The sequence below is a fragment of the Typopeltis vanoorti genome, chromosome 3, assembly GCF_054136105.1.
Source record: "Typopeltis vanoorti isolate ZY-2024b chromosome 3, IOZ_Tvanoo_1.0, whole genome shotgun sequence".
Taxonomy (NCBI): Eukaryota; Metazoa; Arthropoda; class Arachnida; order Uropygi; family Thelyphonidae; genus Typopeltis; species Typopeltis vanoorti.
The window spans coordinates 69,663,707-69,689,878 of NC_143551.1; the positions used below are offsets into that span (position 1 = coordinate 69,663,707).

General features: G+C 34.6%; 1 protein-coding gene across 4 annotated transcripts in view; it reads right to left on the bottom strand.

Annotated features, from left to right (window-relative positions):
- Mi-2 (chromodomain-helicase-DNA-binding protein Mi-2 homolog) overlaps positions 1-26,172 on the bottom strand; it is a 692,327-nt gene that overhangs the window by 73,925 nt on the left and 592,230 nt on the right. For all 4 annotated transcript variants that reach the window (XM_090390662.1, XM_090390660.1, XM_090390659.1 and 1 more), the window contains 2 exons: positions 25,213-25,275; positions 2,652-2,904 (listed from right to left, as the gene is read on the bottom strand). In XM_090390662.1, the coding sequence (XP_090246788.1) occupies positions 2,652-2,904; positions 25,213-25,275 (316 nt within the window). The remainder of the gene's footprint in view (positions 1-2,651; positions 2,905-25,212; positions 25,276-26,172) is intronic.

The window sequence follows — 26,172 nt, forward strand, 5'->3', positions numbered from 1 at the left end:
TTTTGTTGTGATAAAAAAGAAAAAAAAAAAAAGCATTTTAATTGCATTTCTATTTCTAGTACCAAATGGGACCATTTTTAGCCTGAAATGGCAATTACCTTTGGAACATGCTTTCAACCAATTTCTGATGTCGCAACAGGAATCTTTTTCCATTTCTCACACAAAGCTACCCCTGTTGCTGATGAGGCCACTGTGGTCTGGAATGAATTCAGCATTATAATTTGTCCCATGTTTGATGGGGTTGAGGCCCAGACCCTGATTTGGCGAGTCCAACACTTCAATGTTATTTTTTGGAAACCAGTCTCAGACATGCAGTGCAGTATGGCATGAAGCATTGGTGTGCTGAAACATGTGGTCACTGCTGGAGTCCTTCCACAGTGTCAGAAGCATGAAGATGTTCAGGTACCAATCAGATATTGTGGTTTTGGGAACATCAATGAATGGACCAGGCCCCAACTGAAACACCCTCATACCATTACCAAGCCTCCACCAAACTTGACAGCTGTAATGCTGAAATCCTGTTAGAACTGCTTCTTGGGTAATCTCCAGATCCAAACACAACCATCTCAGTAAAACATTTCGAAGCATGATTCATCACTCCACAGAACTCTTTTCCAATCATCTATGGTCCAGGAATGATGTGAAAGACACCAGTCCAAAAATCATTTGACATTCAGGTGAGTGATGCATAGCTTGTTTGCAGAAGCTCTGCTGTAATTGCTGTAAGATATGCAATTCTCTGCAAACAGTTCTAGTGCTGACAGATGTCCTTGTAGCATTTTCCAGGTGGACTGTGAAGTCTGCCACTGGTGATGTGTGGCGGACCTCACAAATGCTCAAACATTCTGAGAGAGAGCTCGGTGATCTTAGTCAGTGAGCATCAGTGGCCTCTCAGTGCATTTTTCTGATGTGGTGGTACCATCAACTTTCCATCTATGAATGACATAAGCAATGGTGGATTTTGGTATACTGTAATGGCTAGCAATGTCATGGACAGAAAGACCAATGATGTGATACCCATACCCAAACAAGTGGGGAAGTCTGTCAGTTCAACCGAACACGACAACTTAACGTCATGTACATGCAAAACATGCAGCACATCCCACTTTTTATTACCAGACTTACACAGACACTCCTTAAATATCTGTATGTGGTAGAATCTGAAATTTGCATGGCATGTAAGGTGTCCAAATACTTAACACATAACACATGTCAACATAATGTGTGTGTGTGTCATGTACTCAGTTATTACAAGATATTTGCCAGATCAACATGCTGTAGATTCAAATCCTGTTGCATGGATGTTTGTAAACGTGTGATAGACTTGGCATGAGACCTCTACACTGCTTATTGGAATGAATGAAATATATTTTTATGGAGCAACCAAAATGCTAAAGTAGTAGTATACAAAACAGAATTAAACAATTTTTTAAAAACACCTGGGAATCAGATTCTGTTGATCAAAAATTAGACTGCTATATTATATTTTTTTATCTAATCTGAGAGAAACATTAAAATGAACATATGGTTTTAATAGCATAACTGCAATGTTATGCTGCCTCAGACTAATCCACTGTTGTTGTTCTGAGTGGTCAGCATATTTGCTCTCAAGCCAAGAGGATCCGGTTTGAATCCTGCCAAGAGCATGAATGTTTGTGATTATCCTCCTCACCGTTTACCATATGTACTGCTGTAATCCTGCATTAGCATGATCTTTAATGTCTTTGTGCCATAAAAAATCAAAACTTGTTGTTGTTATAAGCATAATGGGAGTATCCAGGACACCAGTACTAGCATTTGGATTGGTTAGAAGTTACCAGTTCCTAGCTGGGGCTATTGCTACCATCATTCCCTGAAGTGTTCAATGTCTGTAGATCTGTGTGTTCATAGAGTCGTTTTGCTGTTTTGAGGGATGAAAAACCAAGTTTCTGAGAAGAAAAAACCTCTACTGCCATATAAGATGGGAATTGAACCCAGTTCTTTCTAATCCAAGGGCTTCATCTATACTGCTGGCCTGGTTGGCCACGTGGTTAGCATATTTGTTCTCCAGCCAAGAGGCTGTGGGTTCGAATCCTGCCAAGGACATGGATGTTTGTGATTATCCTACTAACCGATTACCATATGTACTACTGTCACCTGTGTCCTGGCACAGTATGACCTTTGATGTCTTTGCACCATAAAAATCAAATAAAAAAAATCAATCATTCATCTATACCAGTGTTTCTCAACATGGGGCGTACGCCCCACAGGGAGCAATTAGAAAATGTACATGTACATATTTATACTATAATTTTTCAGAACTTGGCTGACTATTATGCTAGAGGGGGCATCAAAATCTTTGAGACGTTGAAGTGGGGGCATGATCCAAAAAATGTTCAGAAACAATGATCTATACTGACTGAGCTACGGATGCTCAACTTTTCCACTAATCTGATACGACTTTCAGGAAAAGATAATTCCATGTGTGTGTGTGTGTGTGTGTGTGGGTGCATGAACACACACACATTAAGTTAGTTCCATCTGAGTTTATAGAGAAAGACCAAAAAGCAACCCTATGAAATTTAATTCTATGAAATGCATCTGAAAATAATAATATATTCAGTATTAGCATAATTTAATGGTTTTTAAATAAGTTTTTCTTTTAAGGATACTTTACGATTCCAGCCAGTAACCAGTAATCATGCCGCCTATGCCAGATTTCATATTCCCTTCCTGGGACAGCAGCTCTTTCTTCATTTTGCCATAACGTATGCAATTCTGTGAAGCCACCATCAGCTATATTAAACATAAATTTTCTTTTTTCTTTATTCTGATCTAGATGGTCTTCACTTCGGTCTTTGGTATCAACTTCTTTGGTAGAAATTTTTTCGTCTTCCTTTGATTCTATTTGTTCTTTTCTTATTTCTATAAAGATATTAAAATTTAAATACAATGAAATATAGAAACTTAAAAATATATTCAATACAAAATTAATTAAAAAATCTTAACACAAATACTAACAATAATTTCATGTTTATTTCCTCATAATATAACAGTATTTCTTGGCTGCAGCTTTTAATAGAACAGCCGCATAGCTGTTCTATTAAAGAAAAAAAATATTGCTTTAGAGGACTGGAGGAATTAGATAAAATCTGCCTGAGCATATTAGGGCTAAAATAATCAGTGCACTCAATTATGAAATGAGAGCAATCCATTATTAGATATTTATTATTAATGCAGAGCCACGGTACTTACACACAGGCATGTCATCATTCCTCAGTAGGAAGGAACAGTTAAGATGACTATTGCCTAACTTGACTAAAGCCTATGCAGAGCTGAGAAAGAACAACTTCCTCTCTGTGCACCCTGTACAAACTAGATAACCACAGTTTAATTTCAAGCTTAATCTGGTACAGTGCATAGTTATTTTCTATATTCCATGATGTTTGCCACTAGGATATTAATTTTTGCCCATCTGGCTGTCATCTGTTCCCTTAATCCCAACATGACTCGTGACTCAACATACACAAAAGTCCAGAGCCTTCTTATCTAAAAGAACAAATGTTGGGTCTAGGAGAGCACTGAATATTATTGGTACATTAGACTTTTAAGAGCCTGAAGAGAGAAACCTAAATCGGTATAAATAATGCATCTTTGGGTAGCATTTTGATTTTATGTAATTTAATGAAAACTCTGCTGCATATAACTCAATAGTATAGCTGGTACGTCATGGTGAGATCTGACTGGACAAGCCAATGTTTTAACAAAACTCTTCCTGAGTACATGCACAATTGCCACTGGGTAAGCAAATATGCATCCCCTTCTGTTCCAAGTTTAACATGTTCATTGCCAAGCTGAAAATTGGAATTTCGTGTGGTGGCCAAATTATCACGCGATATTGCGTGATATGTAATTCGGTCAAATAAGTTATATATTTTACAAATAAAAAACATTTAAACATAATAATTATAACTTTATTATCAGTCTTTTATAATCACATAGAATTTTTAAAAATAACGTACAAATAGAAAAAATAATTATCAAAAATCAACATTTATAGGGAACTTACTAAAAAAAAAACAAAAACAATACTCAAAATAAATAAAAACCAAACTTCAAGCACGCTAAATCAACGAATAACTAAACAAAATCGTCGCATCGTCGCCTTGTCCGAACGGCGCCACTGTGCGCACTGGTTAACATAAACAATAGACAATGGCTGGCGGCCATCCCCACTCCACGAAAGTCGATCCCTTCCCTAGTGGCCAATATAAATATTACGCACCGTTTCGCTGTGGCCGCTATACTATTCCACTTAGAAACTTGATAGCGACGTCCATGAGATAACGCGTGATTGGCAATGAACGTGTTAAAGAGTGGTGAGTGAAATATCTGCCCTTCATTATCCTGATTTTGTCCCAGATCTCCTTGGTGTTTAACGATCAGGTTATAGAAAGTGTGAACTGGATCCATGAGTACTTTCGGCTCTGAGAATGAATGTATTATGTCATTGTGCAAGTACATTTGAAAGCAATTAAAGTTCATATAATAACTTTGATAAAGTTGTTAGACATGTAATGAAAATTAAAATTTATTAGCAACTTCTACATATTTCGTTTACTGTAACATGAACATCATTCAGAAAGAGAGCAAAATAATTGGTCACAAAATTCAAAATATGAATGCAAGAATGAGTCATACAGTACGAGTATATTTCCATGCATCTTAGTTGCAGCTGAATGGACAAGTGGACAACACTATTAAAATTCCAGGGAACCAAGTATAGTTGTGTAATTAAAAAAAAAAAAAATTAATAGTTTATGGTGATTACTTCCCAAAACTAAGAGAGGCATGCAGTCTATTAGATCAGGGTGATGATTATTTATTATTATTATTATTATTGTACAGACACCTACACGAAATCTGAAGACTCATCGTGGGAGACAAACTATTCATACAATTTATCATACTTCTCCTTGAATCCATTAACAGACAATGCCCTCACAACTGATTTCTGTCAAACCATTCACAACTCTAAGCAAAAACTAGTCCTCACACACCTTTATTCGACCTCTTGTTCTGGCCCCCTCTAGCCAAATGCTGAAACTCCCCTGCATCAATTCTATAAAACCCCTTAAGCAACTTAAATGTTTCTATCATATACCCAATTTTTTTGCCTATCAACCAACTTCTGCAATCCACACATCCTCAATCTATCCTCATAGGGAATATTCCACAGACCACTCAACATCTTAGTTGCTCGTCTCTGAATCTTTCACTGCTTCCTCATTCCAAAGAAACTCAGGAGACCAGATCTGAACACAGTAATCCCACTTTATAAAGCATTGAACATATCAAAGCCTTACAAAGTGGGATAACAGGTGCAGTGTTTCACATTTTTTAAGGAATAGATGATTGAATTTAAATTAACCATAGTGCACAATCTTGGTCTGATCCCAATGTATTCTATCTCGATGGCATGAGATGCAAGGGCTGAACCCCATGAATAAATACAGAAATCTTATGCAATCATGGCATTCATAGAATCTAATCTTAGCTGAAACCATCAATCTTAGGAGAATGGCCAGTCTGTCCAAAATAGCAAATTTGACAGGAAAGAAGATATCATGCTAGTCTGGAAGCAGTGCACAGATTACATTTGCAAGAATCCTTGCTATTTGTTCAGAAGTCCCTTTAAAGTAGAGTAAGGAAAACCTCTTAACATCAGATTGTAGTCTGGCTGAAGGATGATAATTATTGATTTCTGGTTGCAGAACTGACCACAACAAAACAGTTCCATAGGTGGCAGATAGTGGATCATTCTCCAGATATGGAGAGCAGCTTCGCAAGACAGCCCTTGGCAAGGCCTCTTAAACCAAAAGGCCACAGAACCCTAAGAATGATGTGACATGGCAACCTATACTGCAATTAAATAAGCATGTCCTTGAGGAGGTTCCCAAAGATCAACAGCAGTGACTATCCACCAGGTAAGGTGTAGCTGTACAGGCGTCTGCTCCATGTCAGGAATTGTCTCTGTTTTGTGGACTGATGGTAGGATACACCAGCCCCAGGCTATAAAGTAGCAACTTTTTACAAATACCTCACCTCGGGATCCAAATGACAACACTGTCACATCATCAAATGAGGAGCTGACAAAGAATTTTATTTTGACAAAGGTCTTATGACATTTAAAGTTTAACACATTATTTAGTGAAGTGCTTAAGGGTCAAAGCTGTATAACTGAGAGGAGACCTCCATACCTTTAAAGGAATGAGGAGAACTGACCAGGGGTTCTAACCTAATGTCCAATATTCACCTTCTCGTGGTGCACCCTGTTAGGTATCTACCTGAATACTGAATGAATGAGGATAAGCTGGCAATTTGGGATTTAGCCGATCAAATTGTATTCTTATTGGCTTAAACCAAAATACAAAATAATGGTGCAACATAACAGAATTTCATCCCAGCTGGGCGTCAACCGGTTAAATAGGGCCTCCATTGTTTTCGCCAGGGAACCAGCGAAAGGGCAGCTACTGGAACAAATCTGAAAACACCGGCCAACTCAACATCACCAGAGTTAAATATTGGTACTATCAACTAAAGTAGCCTGAATGGCAAAGAAATGGAGCTAGTTGAGGAATTGGATAAGTACCAAATCGACATAACAGGAGTGACTGAAACAAAAAAAAAAAAGACAAAATCTATTGAGATTTTTCCGAGCAATAAATAAAAATGTTATATTCAGGCAATGACAATCAGGGAAAAGAAGGTGTTGCTATATTATTGAACACAAAATACGAAGCTAATCTTCTTGAATGGCAGGCAATATTAAGTAGAGTGATGTGGGCAAATATGAGAATGGGGAACTGGACAATGAGACTTATTTGTGCCTATGGTCCCACAGAAGGATCTAATAAGGTAGAAGTGGAGGAATTTTTTGCCACTTTAGAGAAAGCAATCGACACAATGAAAAAGAAAAATTGGTCGTTGTTGAGGATCTAAATAGTAGAGTAAGAAATGACTGTCAGACATGCAAAAATATTTTGGGAAAATTTGGAGAAAAGAGCAAAGCTAATAATAATGGCAAATACCTGTTGGATTTCTGCTCAGGACATAGACTGGTTATTACTAACATCATGTTCCAACATAAAAATGTGCACAAATTCACATGGAGAGAAGAGGCAAGGAATAAGAAAAGTCTCATTGATGATGTTATTGTCGAAAGTGATGTTTTCTCCCTGGTGCAGGACACCAGAGTGTTAGAGAGGATTTGAAGTTGGAAGTGATCACTATTTAGTCTTGAGCAGGATAAAATTGATTATGAAAAGAAGAACATGTAAGAAAGTTTTAAAGGGAATAAAAGTTGAGCAGCTCTCAGATGAGAACTATAGACTAAAATACACAAAGATTATTGAAGAAAAAACAAAAGAGTTTGAGAACAGGAACCAAACCTTGGAGATTCAGAGGCAAGTCTTGAAGAAAACCCTGATTGATTCAGCCAGAGAGGCATGTGCTGAGGTTGTCTGCAAATACAGAAAAATCAGAACTCAATGGTGGACACAAGCAGTTAAAGAGGCAGTAAAGGAAAAAAAGAAAGCATATCAAAAGTTCCTGGCAAATAAGTCAGCTAGTGCTCTTAGAGAATACAGAGACAAATTTAAGAAAGCTAAACACTGTGTAAAACTTGCTAAACAAAAGTCATGGGAAGACTTCGGTAAGAACATTGAAAATAAATATCAAGAAGGAGGCAAGATATTTTGGAGGTTGTTGAAGAATGTCAGAAATGGAGGAAAGTATCGTAAAGGGAATTAGAGATGATAAAGGTTACATGAAAACTGGAGAAAAAGATATCCTTGAAGTATGGAGTAATTTTTTATGTTGTTTTTTTTCTATATTTTATCTTGTTCTACCTCTAAATAGCACGCTTTCTAATCTACTGTTGCGCCTTTAAAATATTAATTCAGTACTATTTCCTTTTCGGATATTGGCAAAATTTATTTTATGCTGCGCCAGCCAATATCTTATAACAGAAGAGACTCTTGTTCAGGGAAACAATTCTAAATTCAAAAGGGGATACACACAATAATTAATCTTACGCTAGCGCTGTGCAGATTCAGTTAGCAGTCGTGACCTGAATCTCACTTAAGCAAATAATATCTAATTTCTTCCCGCCAAAAGGTTTTCTGTTTCATAAGTGGTGATTTGAATTCGTAATCAGGCATAAACTCAGGTACAAAACATGTTTATTGGAAAAGCACAAAACATTTACAGTTAAGAAAATTCAAATACTCGATAGAACAAAACTCATTCTAGGTTAATCAACAATTCTTTGTTCCATGGGGTCTTAACTAATTCAATCAAATTCTCACTTAAAAGTTCTCTATTAGTGTCCTTAGTTTACAGTATACACAAAATTCTTATTCTTCTAAGCGATTTTTTAACATAGAATGAAATTCGTTACATTACCGAATCCTTTCTGATTTCATGTAGATCTGGATTGTCTTACTGTATAGTTATCGGCTGTCTCTGCACCTGGGGATGCACTATGCTTTTCTTTGAGTCACTTCCGGACCATGGCATATTTTCTACTGCTCCGCAGGAAATTTCCTCCGTTCTCTTCAATGGGACTTTATTCGAAGGCTCGTTTCTGCATAGGCCGCTGTAACACGATCAACTTCGCTTGGAAATCCTCAAGCATTATCAGGAATAGGCCTCGTCGTCCGACATCACTGTAGTCGACCCACCGCTCTCTCACGAATCACCCGACAAAACTTCCTAAAATTGGAATCCAGGAACCAAGAAAAAGAAGAACCAAGAAGAAAAAGCCCTTTGATATCGCGTGCATCGTATTTTATTCACCCTTTTGTGCTCCCTCTATTCGATCTCCTTTGCCACACGAAACTCACAGTTTGTGCCCCTTGGGTGATCCCACACTCTCTCCCCAATCTGTTAGCTCACCGTATTCCAGTTAGCCGTTCTGACATCATTTTCCACGTAGGTACAGCCTCCGGTGCAACGTTCGACTCATACAGATTATATACGATTATTTTGGATTACTACTTATTATCTGTTTGGAAATTTTGTAATGTACTAGACAGCTTAATGGGATTTACAAATAATTTAACAATTCCTTTACACAATTCTCACTATTCTAACACAAAATTCTCTGCTGCTGAATTCAATTACACAGGAATAAACTTCAGCATATAGCACATATAGAACATATAATATCACATAACACAAGGAAATCTTCGCAATTATATGCTGATGTGGAGGTATATCCTTAATTAGTAATATTTATTATGCTAAATCCTGAATAAAGAATTTCTTTGCAAGATTCCTTCATTCAGGATAAGAAAGCTAAACACTGTGTAAAACTTGCTAAACAAAAGTCATGGGAAGACTTTAGTAAGAACATTGAAAATAATTATCAAGAAGGTGGCAAGATATTCTGAAGGTTGTTGAAGAAGCTCAGAAATGGAGGAAAGAGTGTCGTAATGGGAATTAAAGATGATAAAGGTTACATGAAAACTGGAGAAAAAGATATCCTTGAAGTATGGAGTAATTACTTCGAAAAATTGCTAAAGGAAACAAGCAGTAATGACAGCACAGTGGTATAAAGCCATCAAAGGCTAGAAATGTGGAAAGGCAGTAGGAGTAGATGATATTCGACCAGAAATGCTGAAGTATGGAGGCATAAAAGTCTTACCGTGGCTGCACTGCATAGTTCAAAAGACCTGGACAGAGGGAGAAATTCAGATGATTGCAGTATAGCTCTCATAGTAAACATATATAAAAACAGAAATAAAACTGAATGTGAAAATTACAGAGGTATTTCCCTACTGAGTGTTTCTGATAAGATTTATGCAAGTATACTTGAAAAACGATTGAGAAAGATTGTGGAAGAAAAGAGGCTGTCAGGGTCAGATCTTCACTTTATGATAAATAGTTGAGAAATCCTGGGAATATAACAAAGATCTGCATTTGAGTTTTGTAGCACCGGAAAAGGCATATGACATGGTGCCAAGAGAGAGGCTATGCAAAACGCAAGTTATATGGTGTCAATGGGGCATCATATCAAGCAATACTTAGTCTTTATTTGAGTTGTGAGTTATCAGCTAGAATTGAAGGAAGTACAGGAAGATGGTTTGATGTTAAATCTGGTGTGTCAGACAAGGATTTACATTCAAATTATTCCAGTTTTGTGACATTTTTATTAAAAAAGACTGTTTGTTAAAACTAAACAAGTACTAAAAAAAAACCCAACAAGTTTCTTTGTCATCAGACTAACATCTTCAGGGGTAACAAGAGCTAACAGTTTAAAGCACAAACTATAAGAAATTATGAAAAAACAAGTTCATTCGTTGGTATTATGAACATCAAAACAGTTCGTTAAAAAAAAACGAATAACAGATCTATACCACTGTTAATGCGTGTTAGCTGGAAACAATGATATTTGATGTCATGTTCTGTGGTTCACTTTCACTGTCCGAGGTCTGAATTGGGTAAATTTTTAATAAACGCTGACCAAACTTGATTTAACATCAAACCTTGATGTTTGTTGCATTGCGTAGGAATTTTATTCATATCTGCTGCCTCTCTGAATTTTCTTGTGAAACAGTTTTTATCAATGTAGGACATGTTTGTTCTGCCCCAGAGTACATCATGACCAGTAGAAGCTGTGTGAAATGCCAAGCCAGACAGACCTATGTTCTCTCTTTTTTTTTGTATGTCCTTTTGATGTTCACTCATGTGGATTCCTCCTGATCTCCCCGTCTGTTTATAACATTCACTGTTCAATGTAGCAGATGCCACAGGAACAGTGAATGTTATAAACTACTGTTTTTTTCATTGGGTGATGTGGAGAGGTTTCGGAGGATGAAGAAATTTTGATATTTTTTCAAGTGGCGGGAAAGTCACTTTTATGTTATACTTGTAGAGAAGTTTGGCTAATTTATGTTACATTCTTGATATAAGGAAGGGTGACTGCGTTCTTGAAGTCTTGTTTATTTAAGTTTCTTGTAGGTGCTGTATTGAGAATTTTCTTAACTGTCTTAGTTTTGAAACCATTTAGTTGTAGTATCTGTATTAAATATTGTATTTCTTCTTTCTGCTTTTCGTCTGTACTGGGGATGCTGTATTCTTTATCCCTTAAGGTTTTTATAAGGTAGCATGAAGGAATCTTCTGTGTTTGTTGGCTTTCTATAAATGGAAAACAATAATCTTTTTTTCTTTCATTTATTTCTATAAGGATGTCTAGGAAAGGAAGTTTTATATTTTCTTCTAGTTCCAGAGTAAATTTTATGTTAGGATGTAAGTTATTAAGACAGTCTTTAAATGCAGTCAAGAACTTACCAATGAACTTATCAAGAATATACCAAATTGGTCGGAGGAACTAAAAAGAAATTTACAATCAAAACACCCACTAGTTCCTAGAATATATGGAGTTCCCAAAATTCATAAACGAGATATACCACTAAGACCGATAGTAGACGGAAGGTAAATTCTTGACTGCATTTAAAGACTATCTTAATAACTTGCATCCTAACATAAAATTTACTCTGGAACTCGAAGAAAATAAAAAACTTATTTTCCTAAACATCTTTATAAAAATAAATGAAAGAAAAAACAGATTATCATTCTCCATTTATAGAAAGCCAACAAACATAGGAAGATTCCTTCATGCTACCTCACACCACCATCCCCAAGAAAAAAATAGGTCTCATAAAAATCTTAAGGGATAAAGCATACAGCATCCCCAGTACAGACAAAAAGCGGAAAGAAGAAATACAATACTTAACACAGATCCTACAAATAAATGGTTTCAAAACTAAGACAATTAAGATAATTCTTAATACAGCACCTAAAAGAAACTTAAATAAACAAGACTTCAAGAATGCAATCACTCTTTCTTATATCAAGAATGTAACAGATAAATTAGCCAAACTTGTCTACAAGTATAACATAAAAGTGACTTACCTGCCACTTGAAATAATATCAAAATCTCTTCATCCTCTGAAACCTCCACATCACCCAATTAAAAAAACCAGGAGTTTATAATATTCACTATTCCTGTGGCATCTGCTACGTAGGCCAGATGGGGAGATCGGGAGAAATCTGCATGAGCAAACATCAAAATGACGTACAAAAAAAGAGAGAAAGCCATGTGAAATGTCAAGCCAGACATTTCACACGGCTTCTACGGGTCATGATGTACTCTGGGACAGAACAAACATGTCCAACATTGATAAAAACTGTTTCACAAGAAAATTCAAAGAGGCAGCAAATATATTCAAATTCTCACTCAATGCAACAAAAATCAAGTTTGGTCAGCGTTTATTAAAAATTTACTCAGTTCAGACCTCGGACAGAGTGAAAGTGAACCACAGAACACGACATCAAATAGCATTGTTTCCAGCTAACACGCATTAACGGTTATATAGATCTGTTATTCAATTATTTTTAACGATCTTTTTTGATGTTCATAATACCAAGAAATGAACTTGTTTTTTCGTAATTTCTTATAGTTTGTACTTTAAACTATTAGTTCTCTTTACAATTGAAGATGTTAGTCTGACGACTAACGAAACTTGTCGGGTTTATTTTTTAGTACTTGTTTAGTTTTAACAAACAGTCTTTTTTAATAAAAATGTGGTCACAAAACTGGAATAATTCGATTAAACTTCTTAACTACAGAAACCGCCACAGGATTAAGGATGTACATTATCCCCCTCTGTTATTCATTATCTATATGGATCACATTATGAAGGAAGGTGGTATTAAACAGGATATCAAAATTGGAGATGTTAATGTCAGCTCTTTGCTTTATGCAGACGATGTTATACTTCTAAATAAATCCACTACAAGATTCCCTTACTAAATTGAATAACTGTTGTAATAGATATGATATGAAGGTCAGCATTAAAAAGACAAAGACGATGAAAATAGGCAGAAGCACTGAAAATGTCAACTCATTGTGAATGGAGAACCTGTGGAACAAGTAAAACATTTCAGCTACTTAGGCACGATTTTTAGTGAAGGTGGTAAATTAAATTAAATATGGAAATAGACAATGGAATCAACAAAGCTGGCATGGTAGGAAATCAACTGAATAAATTCATATGGAATAAGAGAGAAATTAGTTGGAACACTAAACTAGCTGTATATACAAGACAGTGTTCAAACCAGTTTTAACTTATGGATCTGAGAGCTTGGTTAGAAGTAAAACACTTGATCAAAGACTAGAGACAGCAGATATGAGAGTCCTGAGAAAGATTAGGGGCATGAACAGATGGCATCAATGGCAATATCATATTAAAAAATGAGGATATTAGGAAATAACTTGAACTTGTCAGCATCCAGGAATGCGTTAGCAGAGCTAATCTCAGGTGGTATGGTCACCTAAACAGAATGGGCAAGGAAAGATTACCAAAACAAGTGTTCTCTGCCAGGTTGGCAGGAAAACGACCCAGAGGAAGACAATAATATAGGTGGATTGATATAGTAAAAAGTGCCTTAGAAGATAGAAATATAAGATCTGACAGTGCTGGAGTCTTGACAGGTAACAGACATATTTGGAGGAAAATTGTAGATAGGAAGTTAGTAATGATGTAAATTTTTCAAGTAGTACTATCATATCCTGTACACCCCTTGAGGGTACATCGCAGGAATTTGATGATGAACATTATCTAGTTGATGATGTCTTTAAACATTCCAAACATGCAAAGAGCTTTTTTTCATAATTTTATTTTGACAAAGGTCTTATTAGTTCAAGGAGTCTTTGGACTCCTTGGAGGTGTCACGTAATAATAATAAAAGTTTAAAACACCATTCAGTTGATGATGATTTATATTCCAAACATGCAAAGAGATTTTTTTTCTCAGACCCTATAAGTTTGCTATAATAGGAGATGACTGTAAACAGAGACTAAATTCCTAGCCTAAGTGATAAAACACTATAATAATGAACTGTACATTTTAGTCTACAGAGGAAAAAAAAATTATATTAGTACAGCATATTGATTGATAGGTGACCTCATACATCTGTTTTAAAACAATGAGTTTCAGATTAACCTAAAAGATATTGTAAGTGTACATACTAATGCCAGAGAAAAAATTGATACCAACATTTACTGTTAAAATAGTTTAAAAACACATAGCCTTAACTGCTTGGTCAGAAAATTTGGATCTTTGTTTAGCTAAAAATAAATCTGAAGAAGAAAAATTTCTTCCATTTTGTGTTGACATAGGTCTAATTTGGTAGTGCATTTAACAGAATTTTTAGGTTTGATGCCAGTTTACATCTTGCTTCATATAAATTCATTTCACTTTTTAATAATGAAAATAATTTGTTTGATTGAACTAGGTTTAATTTTGCCATCAAAATGAACATATCTCTCACTATCTCTGTCTTTAAATCTGCCTCTAATTCTCCAAGATAAGAATTATTCATTTCTTTGTTTGTATTATTTTCTGGTTCAAAAACTTCTACTGAAGAACTACACTTTTCTTTAAAAAATTCATTCCATTACTGATTCCACAGATTGTATATAATTTCAATTTTATTTGCCAAAACACAAAAATCATCATTAACCTCATTTAAACAACAAGTGATAAAAAGACTATCTCCACTTTTAAGAAGTTTAGTTTCTTTCAAATGTTTCTAACTCAAAACAGAATTTTGTTTTTCCAAATGATGAAAGAGGAATCTAAAGATTCCTTCATTTGTTAGTAGATTTGCTTCATGAATGCCTGGCACTTTAACTGCAAGTCTGAAAGTTTTAAACAATTTAATATATTTTTGGAATTTTTTTACTTGTTCTTCCATAAATAAGACTACTTTCCTTAAAAATCTGTTGATCATTCTTTTGAATGCATTTCATTGTGATTTGCAGTCAAAAATATTTTGCAACTCTATTTTTACACTTTTTACTATTTCTTTTTTTGCAAAATAGAATTTCTTGTTGGAAAATATTCAAACACTTTGACAATTTTTATTACACTAGATATTGAAGAGGAAACATCATTCAGTGAAGGACATTCTACACTATCAGAATGTAATTAACTGTGTTTCTTCATCACTGTATTTATAGCAACATTGTCATAACTTCAACTTTGCTACCATCTTTGCTATTGCTATCTTCGATTTTTTTTAGATAAAACACTTTTATCACAGCAAAATGAAGTGTGTGGTTTTAACATGAATGTTAAAAGACTAGCAATAATCTTTTAACTGCAGCATCATCATTAGTAGCTACAATAAAATCTTGAAGGACACAATCCTCCTTTAACTAAGAATAGACCTTTGCTGAAGAACAAGTACTATGCAGGCCTTTTTTAGAGAAACTTTCTCTAATACGTTTGCTTGTTACAATATTGATAAAATCGATATTATCAATTACTAATATTACAGTATTAACAGAAATGCCATCTAAGGTTTGCAACTAATTCAGCTACTTCCAGCACATGTAGTGTGACAAATGGAAACACTGGTCTGTTTGTTTGTTTTTTGAAGCAGGCAACATTTGCACATCATCTTTACTGTTTGTTTTTTTTATGCCATTAATATTTTATTTTAGATGAAGTCCACTTTTTGATGATAATGCATTGTATTGCAATGCTTTAAAATATGTTTGATAACGAGCTGTCTAACTTTTGCCTTTGCAGGTCCAAAGATTATTAGGATATCCAAGATGTGGTTGACGGAAGTTAATATACTAACAGAAATAGAAGTAGCAAGGTACAGCATTTTTTGACAGGACAGAAAGGGAAAATGGTGGTGGAGTACTGCTTATGATTTTTTATTTTATTTATTTTTTTTTTTAAATACCCATTCATTGTTCATCTCCTTCATTGTTAGGGATAACTACAATCAAGTAAGTGAAATTAGTGTTTGTTCAAAAATAATTATATTAATAATTAAATTATAAAATATTTATAATAATTTTACTAACTTTGTTCATGCTACATATGTACAGCATGCACGAAGGGATAGGGATTACAGTGAACTCAGGAAACATGCCAATCATCTTACATGGAGAGAATGAGGAATTCTCGAGAAATAAATTTTGGGAAGAAACACTATTCAGGAATGATTAATGCTACTTATGCAGCTTATAACTTTAGAAAGATGCAAGAACGAAGAGGTAGGATATATTTCTACAGAAATTTTCACTTAATGATAATTCCGATTCCATTATTGAATCTATTTAGTATGATATTAAACTTAATTCAAACTGAACAGTAGAGCTTAAAGTTAGGCATTAATTTGAATTATGATAATGGGAGACTTCAATTAACCTTATACTGATTAGGCATTGCAGGTTGAATAATCAGCTAGTAATAGGCCTTTTTCTCAATTTGTTTTGATGATTCCCCCTCCTCCCTATACTGATATGTAAGATATGTCACAAAAAGGAGGGAATATATTGGATTATTTGCTGAGGAATCAAAATTAATGTGGCTAACTTTTAAGTAGTGATCATGATGAACTATTGTTGGATATATCTTCCGAAATTATAAAAGTGAAAAGAAAAGGTACAGAGTTAATTTTTTCCAAGAGAAAGTTACAGGGATTAAGGAAATACTTAAGAGGAATTAACTGGGTAAAAATATTTCTTGAATTAAATGCACACCATAAATAGGAAGTATTCTAGGAAATTATTTTTTTATTTGATATCTTTATATTAGTTAAAACTTATCACAAAAACTTCAAACCAAAATGGATGAAGAAAGTCACTTTGGACAACTACAGACATTAAGAAAATTCACTTAGCAATGATAATTATAAAGAAATTTGTAATGAGACTAGCAGATGTACAAGATTTCATATTCCTTATATAGTAGAGTATCAGTTATGACTAGCAGTGCCAAGCAAAGAAATAAAAATTACATGCCTGTTTGACTAAAAGAAAAGTATAAATTATACATTGCAGAAGTCCTTTAGAGAACAGTGTACAGCACTTGAATGACAAACCAGTGAAACTGCTAATGAATTAAATCAATTTTCTGAATTGATGTTCATGATCTAGCATGCTAGTTGTTAAAGCTAGCAATCTATGTTACACAGGTGATGAACTTAAATATATATTAATAATTGAGAATGGACTTGACAAATGTCCTAAGTTATGGCTAATTCGCTTATCTTGAAGGATGACAATCTCAAGGATCCAAGAGGCAAAACCACGCTACCTCTGTATGAGACTAACTAGCTCAACTAGGTGTATGAAAAGACATTAAATTTCTTTGGTTTTTATATGGGATTTTTACCCAGGTATTGGATAAGGTACATACAGCATCAACATATTTTGGTATTGAAAGTTTATTTTTCACTTGGTTAGACTATAATAAATTTAGTTTAATCCTTTATCCAAGTGTGAGCAAACAAAGTTTGCACCTGAAAATATCTTCAGGACTGAGGTAAGGTAGTACAACACCGGGCAACTCGTTGCAAAGGTGGAGCAAGCTAACATCACTCCTATCTCAGTATCTCCCATAATGCAAAACACATCTCCTTGCAGACATGTATACTGCTGTGCATTAAGGGTGGGGGGGGAGCACTACCCACACCGGTTTCGATCATTATTGAGGTCTCATCAGTTGGAGCAAAGCCTAGAGTGGAGATACTAAGGCAGAAGCAATAGGAGAAGTCATCCTTACCTATAGGAGTTGCCAAAAGGTGTGCCACCTTATTGTTAAATTACTCTGGATTTAGAGAAAGATGTTGAAAGTTTATTTATTTTTTTTTTTTCTTCACTTGGTTAGACTATAATAAATTTAGTTTAATCCTTTATCCAAGTGTGAGCAAACAAAGTTTGTGCCTGAAAATATCTTCAGGACTGAGGTAAGGTTGTATCTCCCATAATGCTCCCACATTATGGGAGATACTGAGACAAAGCATTGAGAGCTTGATCCACCTTTGCTGCGAGTTTCCTGGTGTTGTACTACCTTACCTCAGTCCTGAAGATATTTTCAGGTGCAAACTTTGTTTGCTCACACTTGGATAAAGGATTAAACTAAATTTCATATTTTGGTATTTCACCACCTGCATTCAGAATGAGCGCTCTTTTTTTTTAGAAATGTGATGTCCACTTGTGAAAGGTTGTAAACTTTAAACTTACATCACATTAGTCCTGTGGATGGACTAAGAAATTTCTACCTATTAGACTGAATGATTCCAAGCACATGATTCACCAAGTTACAACTATCTGATTTGCATATTATCAGCATTTGTGCTGCAATATCAAGGACTATATCTCAGAAATGCAAGTTTCCATATCAATGTCTTTGGTACACTGCGTTAGTTTGAATTGAAATACACCTTTAGCATTTATGACCGGGAGTGTGAAATTACCCTGTATGAAGAAATTACATCACCAAATACAGACAATGGGTGAGAAAAGAGTAATCATAATGGGGGACTTTGATTATCCAAACATTAATTGGGTAGCAGTGAAATCTCATGAGAAGAATGAAACTGAATTTACAGAGTGAAACAATTTCCTCAAACAGCACGTGACAGAAGGAACTCGAGGTCAAAGAATGTTAGATTTGATTATAGTGTCAGAGGGCGTTTCATTTAAGGACTTAACTATTTTGCCTCTTGGTGACAGTGATCATGCGGTACTCACTTGGGAAGTGGCTAAGTTTATGAATGTTCCATTCAAAACAGGTTACATGCTGGACTACAGAGCAGGAAATTATGATCAACTGAGGAGCATACTGAGTTCAATGTAATGGTATCAGTTGCTGAATGGGAAGAATATTGACAGTGCATGGGAAGCATTTAAAATATACTTAAATGATGCAATATCAGAATGTGTCCAGAGAGTTCAAAGAATAAATAGGGTAGGAGTCAAATGGATGTGTAATCAAGCAAGAGATTCATAAGAAAAGGATGATGTGGAAGGAATACCATGTGCATAAGGCTGATGTCTTATGAAAATGATAAGCAGAAGGCCAGAACTGTTGTTAAACTAAAAAAACTGAACTGTTAAACTGAAAGCTAAGTCTGAGAATGAAAAAAAAACTGGCTCTGCAAGCTGAAGATAACCCCAAAGAATTCTATTGATATGCTGCAAATAAAAGAAAGAATAACACTAGTAAATGCAGATAGTGTGAGGGTGACAGATGCAGAAGAGGTTGTTCGACTAATGAGTGCTCATTTTACTAAAAGCTATGAACCTGGTGTATGCAACATTGAGTTAGGTGCTACCTCTTCACTGGATGAAGAAACTCAGGTATATGAGGAGGAGGAGGTATTAAAGCTGGTGCACAAACTGAAAAAGAATTCAGCAATAGAAACTGATGGGATATCAGCACAGGTGCTAAGTGTTCAGCTGTGCTGGCTATTTCTTTAAACATGCTGTATAATTTGACATCTCAGAACAGGGAAGATTCTGCAGGGGTGGAAAGAAATGTATCATAATCCCATTGCACAAGGGTGGTGCAAAGACCAATGCATCTAATTATCAACCAATCAGTATCTCAGGAGTGGTAGTGAAGATTTTGGACAGGTTGGTTAGGGCTCGCATTCAGAAATGGGTTGACAGAGAATCTCTACTTTGAATGAATAACATGGTTTTACTAAGGGAAGGGCATGTTTTTTGCAACTTACTCACATTCTATAGTAATATCAAATGGAATGGATATACCATGATACTTTTGGATTTTGCTAAGACTTTTAACAAAATACAGCATGGAAGACTGTTGCCCAAAAAGGGAGAATATGGATTTGCATTAAAAAAATTAGAGAGGATAAGAGGATGGCTGACTGATAGATATCAAAGAGTGGTATATGAATGATGTGACTCTGCAAAATTTAAGGTGACCAGTTGTGTACCACAAGGATTAGTTCTTGATCTACTGTTATTCAATCAGTACATTAATGACGCTGGGAAGGATTTGATAGGCAACATACAGCTATTTGCCGATGATGCAAAGATAGGTAGGATAATCAGGAATCATCATCTTAGTGTTCTGTCTCTTGACAGGTCTAATGGTATAACTCAGTAGATTCTCTTCCTCCAATTTCCTCTGTCTCTTGCTTCCTCCTTCATTTCCTGATATCCTCTTGTTCCCATTATATCATCAAGCATCATTAGTCGTCTTCTTCCTCTTGGTTGCTTTCCTTCAATTTTCACTTCTATCATTCTTTTCAGTAGGCTGTCTCCCATGTCCTATCCAGTTATGCTTTCTTCTTCTTATGGTCTTTAGTAAATTCCTTTCTTCTTCAACTCTTTGTAATACTTCTTCATTGGTGATTTTTTCAGTCCACTTTATTTTCTCCATTCTTCTCCATAACCACATTTCAAATGCCTCCAACATTTTAGCTTCTTTCTTCCCATATAAGGTCATACTCCAAATATAGCACTTAATAAATCTTTTCTTTAGATTTTTATTCATTTTATTAATAAATAAATTTTTCTTGCTATAAAAGGCATATTTTCGTTTTTTAATTCTTTCTTTTATTTCCATGTCACATTCTCCATTTTCTTGTATTATACCACCAAGGGATTTGTATTGTCTCACTTGCTCTACACTTTCTCCATTCATCATCACATTGATACTTCCTGGTTTCCTGGAGACTCTCATCACTTTTGTTTTCTTTGTGTTAATTTTCATACCATATTTCTTGAATATATTTTCAAATTTTTGCATTAGGTGCTGTAGTTCATCTTCGGTATTAGCTAATATTGCTTGATCATCTGCAAATCTAATATTTTGTATTGTTCTTCCTCCAATAGTGATTCCTCTTTTCTCTTCATCAAATGCTTCTTTTATCATTTCTTCTGCAAATATATTGAAGAGCGTCGGTTACAGGCAGCATCCCTATCTTACACCTCTGCCAATCACACATTTCTAGTTTTTCCTACTTTTGTCTTTATTATGGCCATCTGGTTCATATATAATTCAGCTATTAACCTTCAGTCTCTCCAATCTAAACCTATTTTGCATAATATTTCTCAGATTTTCCCATTTCAGCATATCAAATGCTTTTTCAAGGTTCGATGAAACATATATAAACTTCTTTATTTACTTCTATATTCCTTTTGCATATGGTCCTCATTACTCCAATTGCATTTCTGGTTCCTCTGTCTTTTCTAAATCCAAATTGATCATCCCTCAGAAAATACTCCATTCTATTATACAATCGTTGATTTAATATTCTTAGGAGTACTTTGGAGGCATGCGAGAGTATGCTTATAGTTCTGTAGTCACTGCACTTAGCAAGATTGCTTTTCTTTTCAAATGGTATAAGAATGCTCTCTGTGAAATCTTTAGGCCATACTCCTGTTTTGTAAATGAGGTTGCAGAGTTTCCATGTTTCTGTTATACTTTTATTCTCCAGTTGTTTTAGGATTTCACTAGGTATTCCATCCATCTTTCCACTTTTTAATTCCTGTTTCTACTTCTCTCTTTAGTATTTCAGGACCTCTTTCTTTCTGTTGAGATTTCATTTTGCTCTTCCAATTCAATTTTTGTTGGTCTTTCATTTTTTGCACAAAGTTCTTCGATGTATTCCTTCCATCTTTCACCATGTATTTCAATATCATAAATCAGTTTTCCTTGCTTATCTTTTAATGACAGATTTCTTATGCTTTTTTTAATATTTGTAATTTCTTTTCCTTTTTCAAACATTTTATCACATTGCCCCCTTTTTTTCCATTTCTTCAATTTCTTTACATTCTGTTTTTAACCATTCCCCCTCTTGCTTTATCAGTTTCTCTTCTCAGTTCATTATTCAATACTTTGTATTTTCTTCTTCCCTCTTCAGTGTTTACATTTTTCCATCTTCTTCTTTCCTCCATTTTTTTTTACATTTCATTTGTAATCCATGGCGTTTTAATTCTTTTCCCTTCCACAAAACCTATCTCTTCAGCAGCTGTTTCATACATCAAGTTTTTCAGTTGATTCCATTTTGCATTAACATCCATAGTTTCTTCAGATATATTCTCTTTGTTCCTTATTTTATTTTCCAGTTCTTCTCTGAATTTCCTACCTGCATCTCCTTTGAGTTTTTCTAGGTTCCACCTTTGTTTATTTTCTTATATCGTATTCTTAATTCCATAACAAGCAAATTATGGTCTGAGTCAATATCAGCTCCTGGATATGTTGATATCCTTTTTACACTGTTTCTGTACCTGTTTTGTATTAACATATAATACATCTGGTATCTTGCGATATCACCTAGCATTTTCCATGTATATCTTCTTCTCTTTGGAAGTTTAAACCATGTATTACCAATGATTAGTTTGTGTCTTTTACAAACCTCTATAAGTCTTTCACCTCTCTCATTCCTTTTTTACAAGGTCATATCTTCCTGTTATTCCCTTCTCTACTGCATTCCAGTCTCTCATCCAGATGGTATACCTTTTAGTTCTGTCTTCTTCCATTATCTCTTCTATTTGATTATATATCTCTTCTACTTCATTTTCATCATGGTCACTTGTGGGCATATATATCTGAATAATCATTATGTCCACAGGCTTTGCTTTCAGTTTAATCATAATCACCCTGTCACTTTTATATATTATTTTTTCTACTGAATTTTTAACCTTTTCATTCAACACAAATGCTTCACCCCTAGCCCTCAAATTACTCTAATAGCATTGGGGGGAAGGAGCAAGAAGAAGAGAGGAAGTATAAAGAAAGAAGATAGGGACCAGTCTACAGATAATATAACAGACGTACATTACATGAAGTAAGGCATGGTCCAGTATCAGGTACCCCAGGTTTGCCATTCCCATACTCACTAGAGTGAGGAGCCTTTGAGAGAATATATATATATATATATATCATTTTTATATAAATATATTCTGCAGTACTTTAATTTTATATAAACAAGCACAATATAGCACTATACAATTATAAAACTAAAGGTGTCATTCTGCATGAGGAGTATTACACCAAGTTCGCACAGTTAATATTTTGAAATCTCTTTTGAAGTTTCAGACACATGTATCTCATAAAAAAAAACTATGTTATAAAAACTTGAATGGTAAATCATCTCATAATTTCTTAAATTCATTCAAAGTTTTTGAATAATTTATTGATCCAACTGGATCAATCAGCACATTATTTTAAATATTACTTAACAAGAATGAGTCTCATAATAAGATAATATATACAGATATTTCAAAAACAGGTTTCTATAAAACAATTTTCAGGAATGTGGCCGATATATTCAGTATTTGCAGAATGATTTGAATAGGCTGGAATTGCGGGCATGGAAAAATGGATGTCAATTAGTTCAATGTCAGTAAATATAAAGTCATGCACTTCGGCATGATTAGATATCCAATGTCATATTATATTGGTGGGATTATGCTAGAATAAACTGATTAAGTTAGAGATCTTGCAGTGTTAGTTGATAGTAAGTTGAAGTTCAGGGATCATGTAGCAAATATTGCAAATAGAACTCAAAAGATAATTGCAATGCTGAAATGAACTTTGACATGTAAAGATAAGGACTGGAAGTTTTTTTCCACTTGTTTATTTTTTAATGGTATATATTAGAACACAGAAAAATAAGTAAATAATTAATTTATTAACTTATTGCTGATATTTCGCTGGTGTTATAACCAGCATCTTCAGAGCACAAAAACACAGTTTGTCACAATATGCGAGACTATAACAACAAGGTGTAATCAATGGACTAGTTAAACAAAATTTAACTAGTCCATTGATTACACAATGGACGCAGCAACCAACACAAAGACTAGAGTCCTGATTTTGGCGCCCTCTATCTGAAAAAAAAAATTGCAGCTATCACATAAGACTAGAGTCCTAAACAGAGAAAAAAACCGGTACTAGTTTTTTTCTTAAGATGACTGTCTCCCAGATTTTAGGCAAATTTATACAGCCATATTTGTTGAGATTTGGTGTGTGTTTCAGGGCTTCTGTTGCCTCTAAGAACAATCTCTCTGACTTGTAAGAGCTTCTGTGCAGTACTTTTGTGTTCTTCCAGTTGATCCTGTGTGCAGGGGTATCCATTTTGTGTTCTTCCAGGATCAAGTGGAAGAACACAAAAGTACTGCACAGAAGCTCTTACAAGTCGGAGAGATTGTTCTTAGAGGTAACAGAAGCCCTGAGACACACTCCAAATCTCAACAAATATGCTGTATAAATTTGCCTAAAATCTGGGAGACAGTCATCTTAAGAAAAAACTAATACCGTTTTTTTTCTCTGTTTAGGACTCTAGTCTTATGTGATAGCTGCAATTTATTTATTTATTATTTTTTTTTCCTTTCAGATAGAGGGTGCCAAAATCAGGACTCTAGTCTTTGTGTTGGTTGCTGCTACAATTTTGTTTAACTAGTCCGCTGATTACACCATGTCGTTATAGTCTTGCGTATTGTGACAAACTGTGTTTTTGTGCTCTGAGATGCTGGTTATAACACCAGCAAAATATCAGCAATAAGGTAATAAATTAATTATTTACTTATTTATCTGTATTCTAATATATACCGTTAAAAAATAAACAACATTACGATGAACACATAAGTCTGTCCCCACGTTTTTTTTCACTTGGTTATACTATAAATTAAAGATGCCAAGAAATTATATTCTTGGTTTAATCCTTTGCCCAAGTGTAAGTACTTCAGGTGCAAACTTTATTTGTTTATACTTGGGTAAAGGATTAAACCAAGAATATAATTTCTTGGCATCTTTAATTTATGTAAAGATAAGGATGTCATTTTGCCTCTTTACAAGGTCTTGATAAGACCTCACTTGGACTATTGTGCACAGTTCTGGTCTCCTAGTTTCTGTTGTGATTCTGACAAAGAAGAGTGTTAAAAATGATATCAAGATTATAGGATACTGATTATGAAGACAGATAGAATTTGTAAATACAGACAAGAGAAAGAGGGGTGATTTGATTGAGACTTACAAACTCCTGAAAGGGTCATACAGGATTTAAGCTGATGGAATTTTTTAATTTTATGGAGGGTGGAGAAAGGATAAGAGGGCATTCTTGGAAGTTGAGAATGAATGTCACTAAGATGAGGATGAGATCAAGATTTTTCTCTCATAGAGTGGTATGCGATTGGAATGGACTGTTATTTGAATGTTGCGTGTGTGTGTGTGTGCAAGCAGTGTGAATGAATTCAAGAACAAGTACGACAGCTGGTGCATGTAGTATGTGGCCTCCCTCGATGAGTCCTTGACTCCCTGGAGGTCTCTCTTAATAATAATAATAATAATTGTGTGTGTGTGTATATACATATATTACCTGTCGCATCTTTGTTTTCTTTATCGGCATCTTTTTCTTCTTCGGAAAGTTCATGTTTAATCTCTGTGAAATGTAAAATTAAATGCATGTTAATTTATAAGATATCAACTGATATACATAGAAAGCATAGCATAATGTAAATAATATAACACGACATGATAAGCACATATCGACTATTCACGCTACAAGGCCTGTCCATTTACAAATACCTGAAAAAGAAGATGTATCTGTGTTTATAGTGACACACACACACACACACACACACAATGTTTATTTTATGATAAATATGTATGTGTATATATCACTGTAAATATCATATTGCCAGTAAATGTTTCTTTCTTTTTTTTTTTTTTTTTTTTAGAATAAATAATTTTCATTATCTAGTGTGAGATCACCACCCCAATTATTGAGGTTCTGAAATTGCTTAAAAATGCTTAGTCTCTAAACAGGATTACTGATTATCTAATCCAAGGTAATAGATTAGTGGTTGTCAAGATATATGCATAATTTAATCTTCTTCCTAACATAGATTTTAGGCCAGGTGGCCTATTCCAGTTTCATCCCATCTCTTTCTTCATCTTCCGATTCTTCTTTTTCCACTTATATTTGTATAATATTTTCGGTAATTTGCCGTTGTCCATTCGATTTAAATGTTCTATCATTTTTGTTTATACTGTCTTAATTAGTTTTATATTCAGGAATTGTAAAATTTCTTCATTTGTTTTATGGTCCTACTTGGTATATTCAGCTGTTTTTCTGAGAAATTTAATTTCTGCTGTTTGAATTCGTTTTTCATCTTTCCTTTTATGGTCCATGTTTCGCTTCTATATAGTAGAGTCAGTTTTGACAAGACATCATATAGTCTGATTCTAGTGTGTTTTGTACTAGGCATGGCTTAAATATATTATTTATTATGTCATTTACTTTGACAAAGTTTAATATTTTAGTGTCTATGTCTTT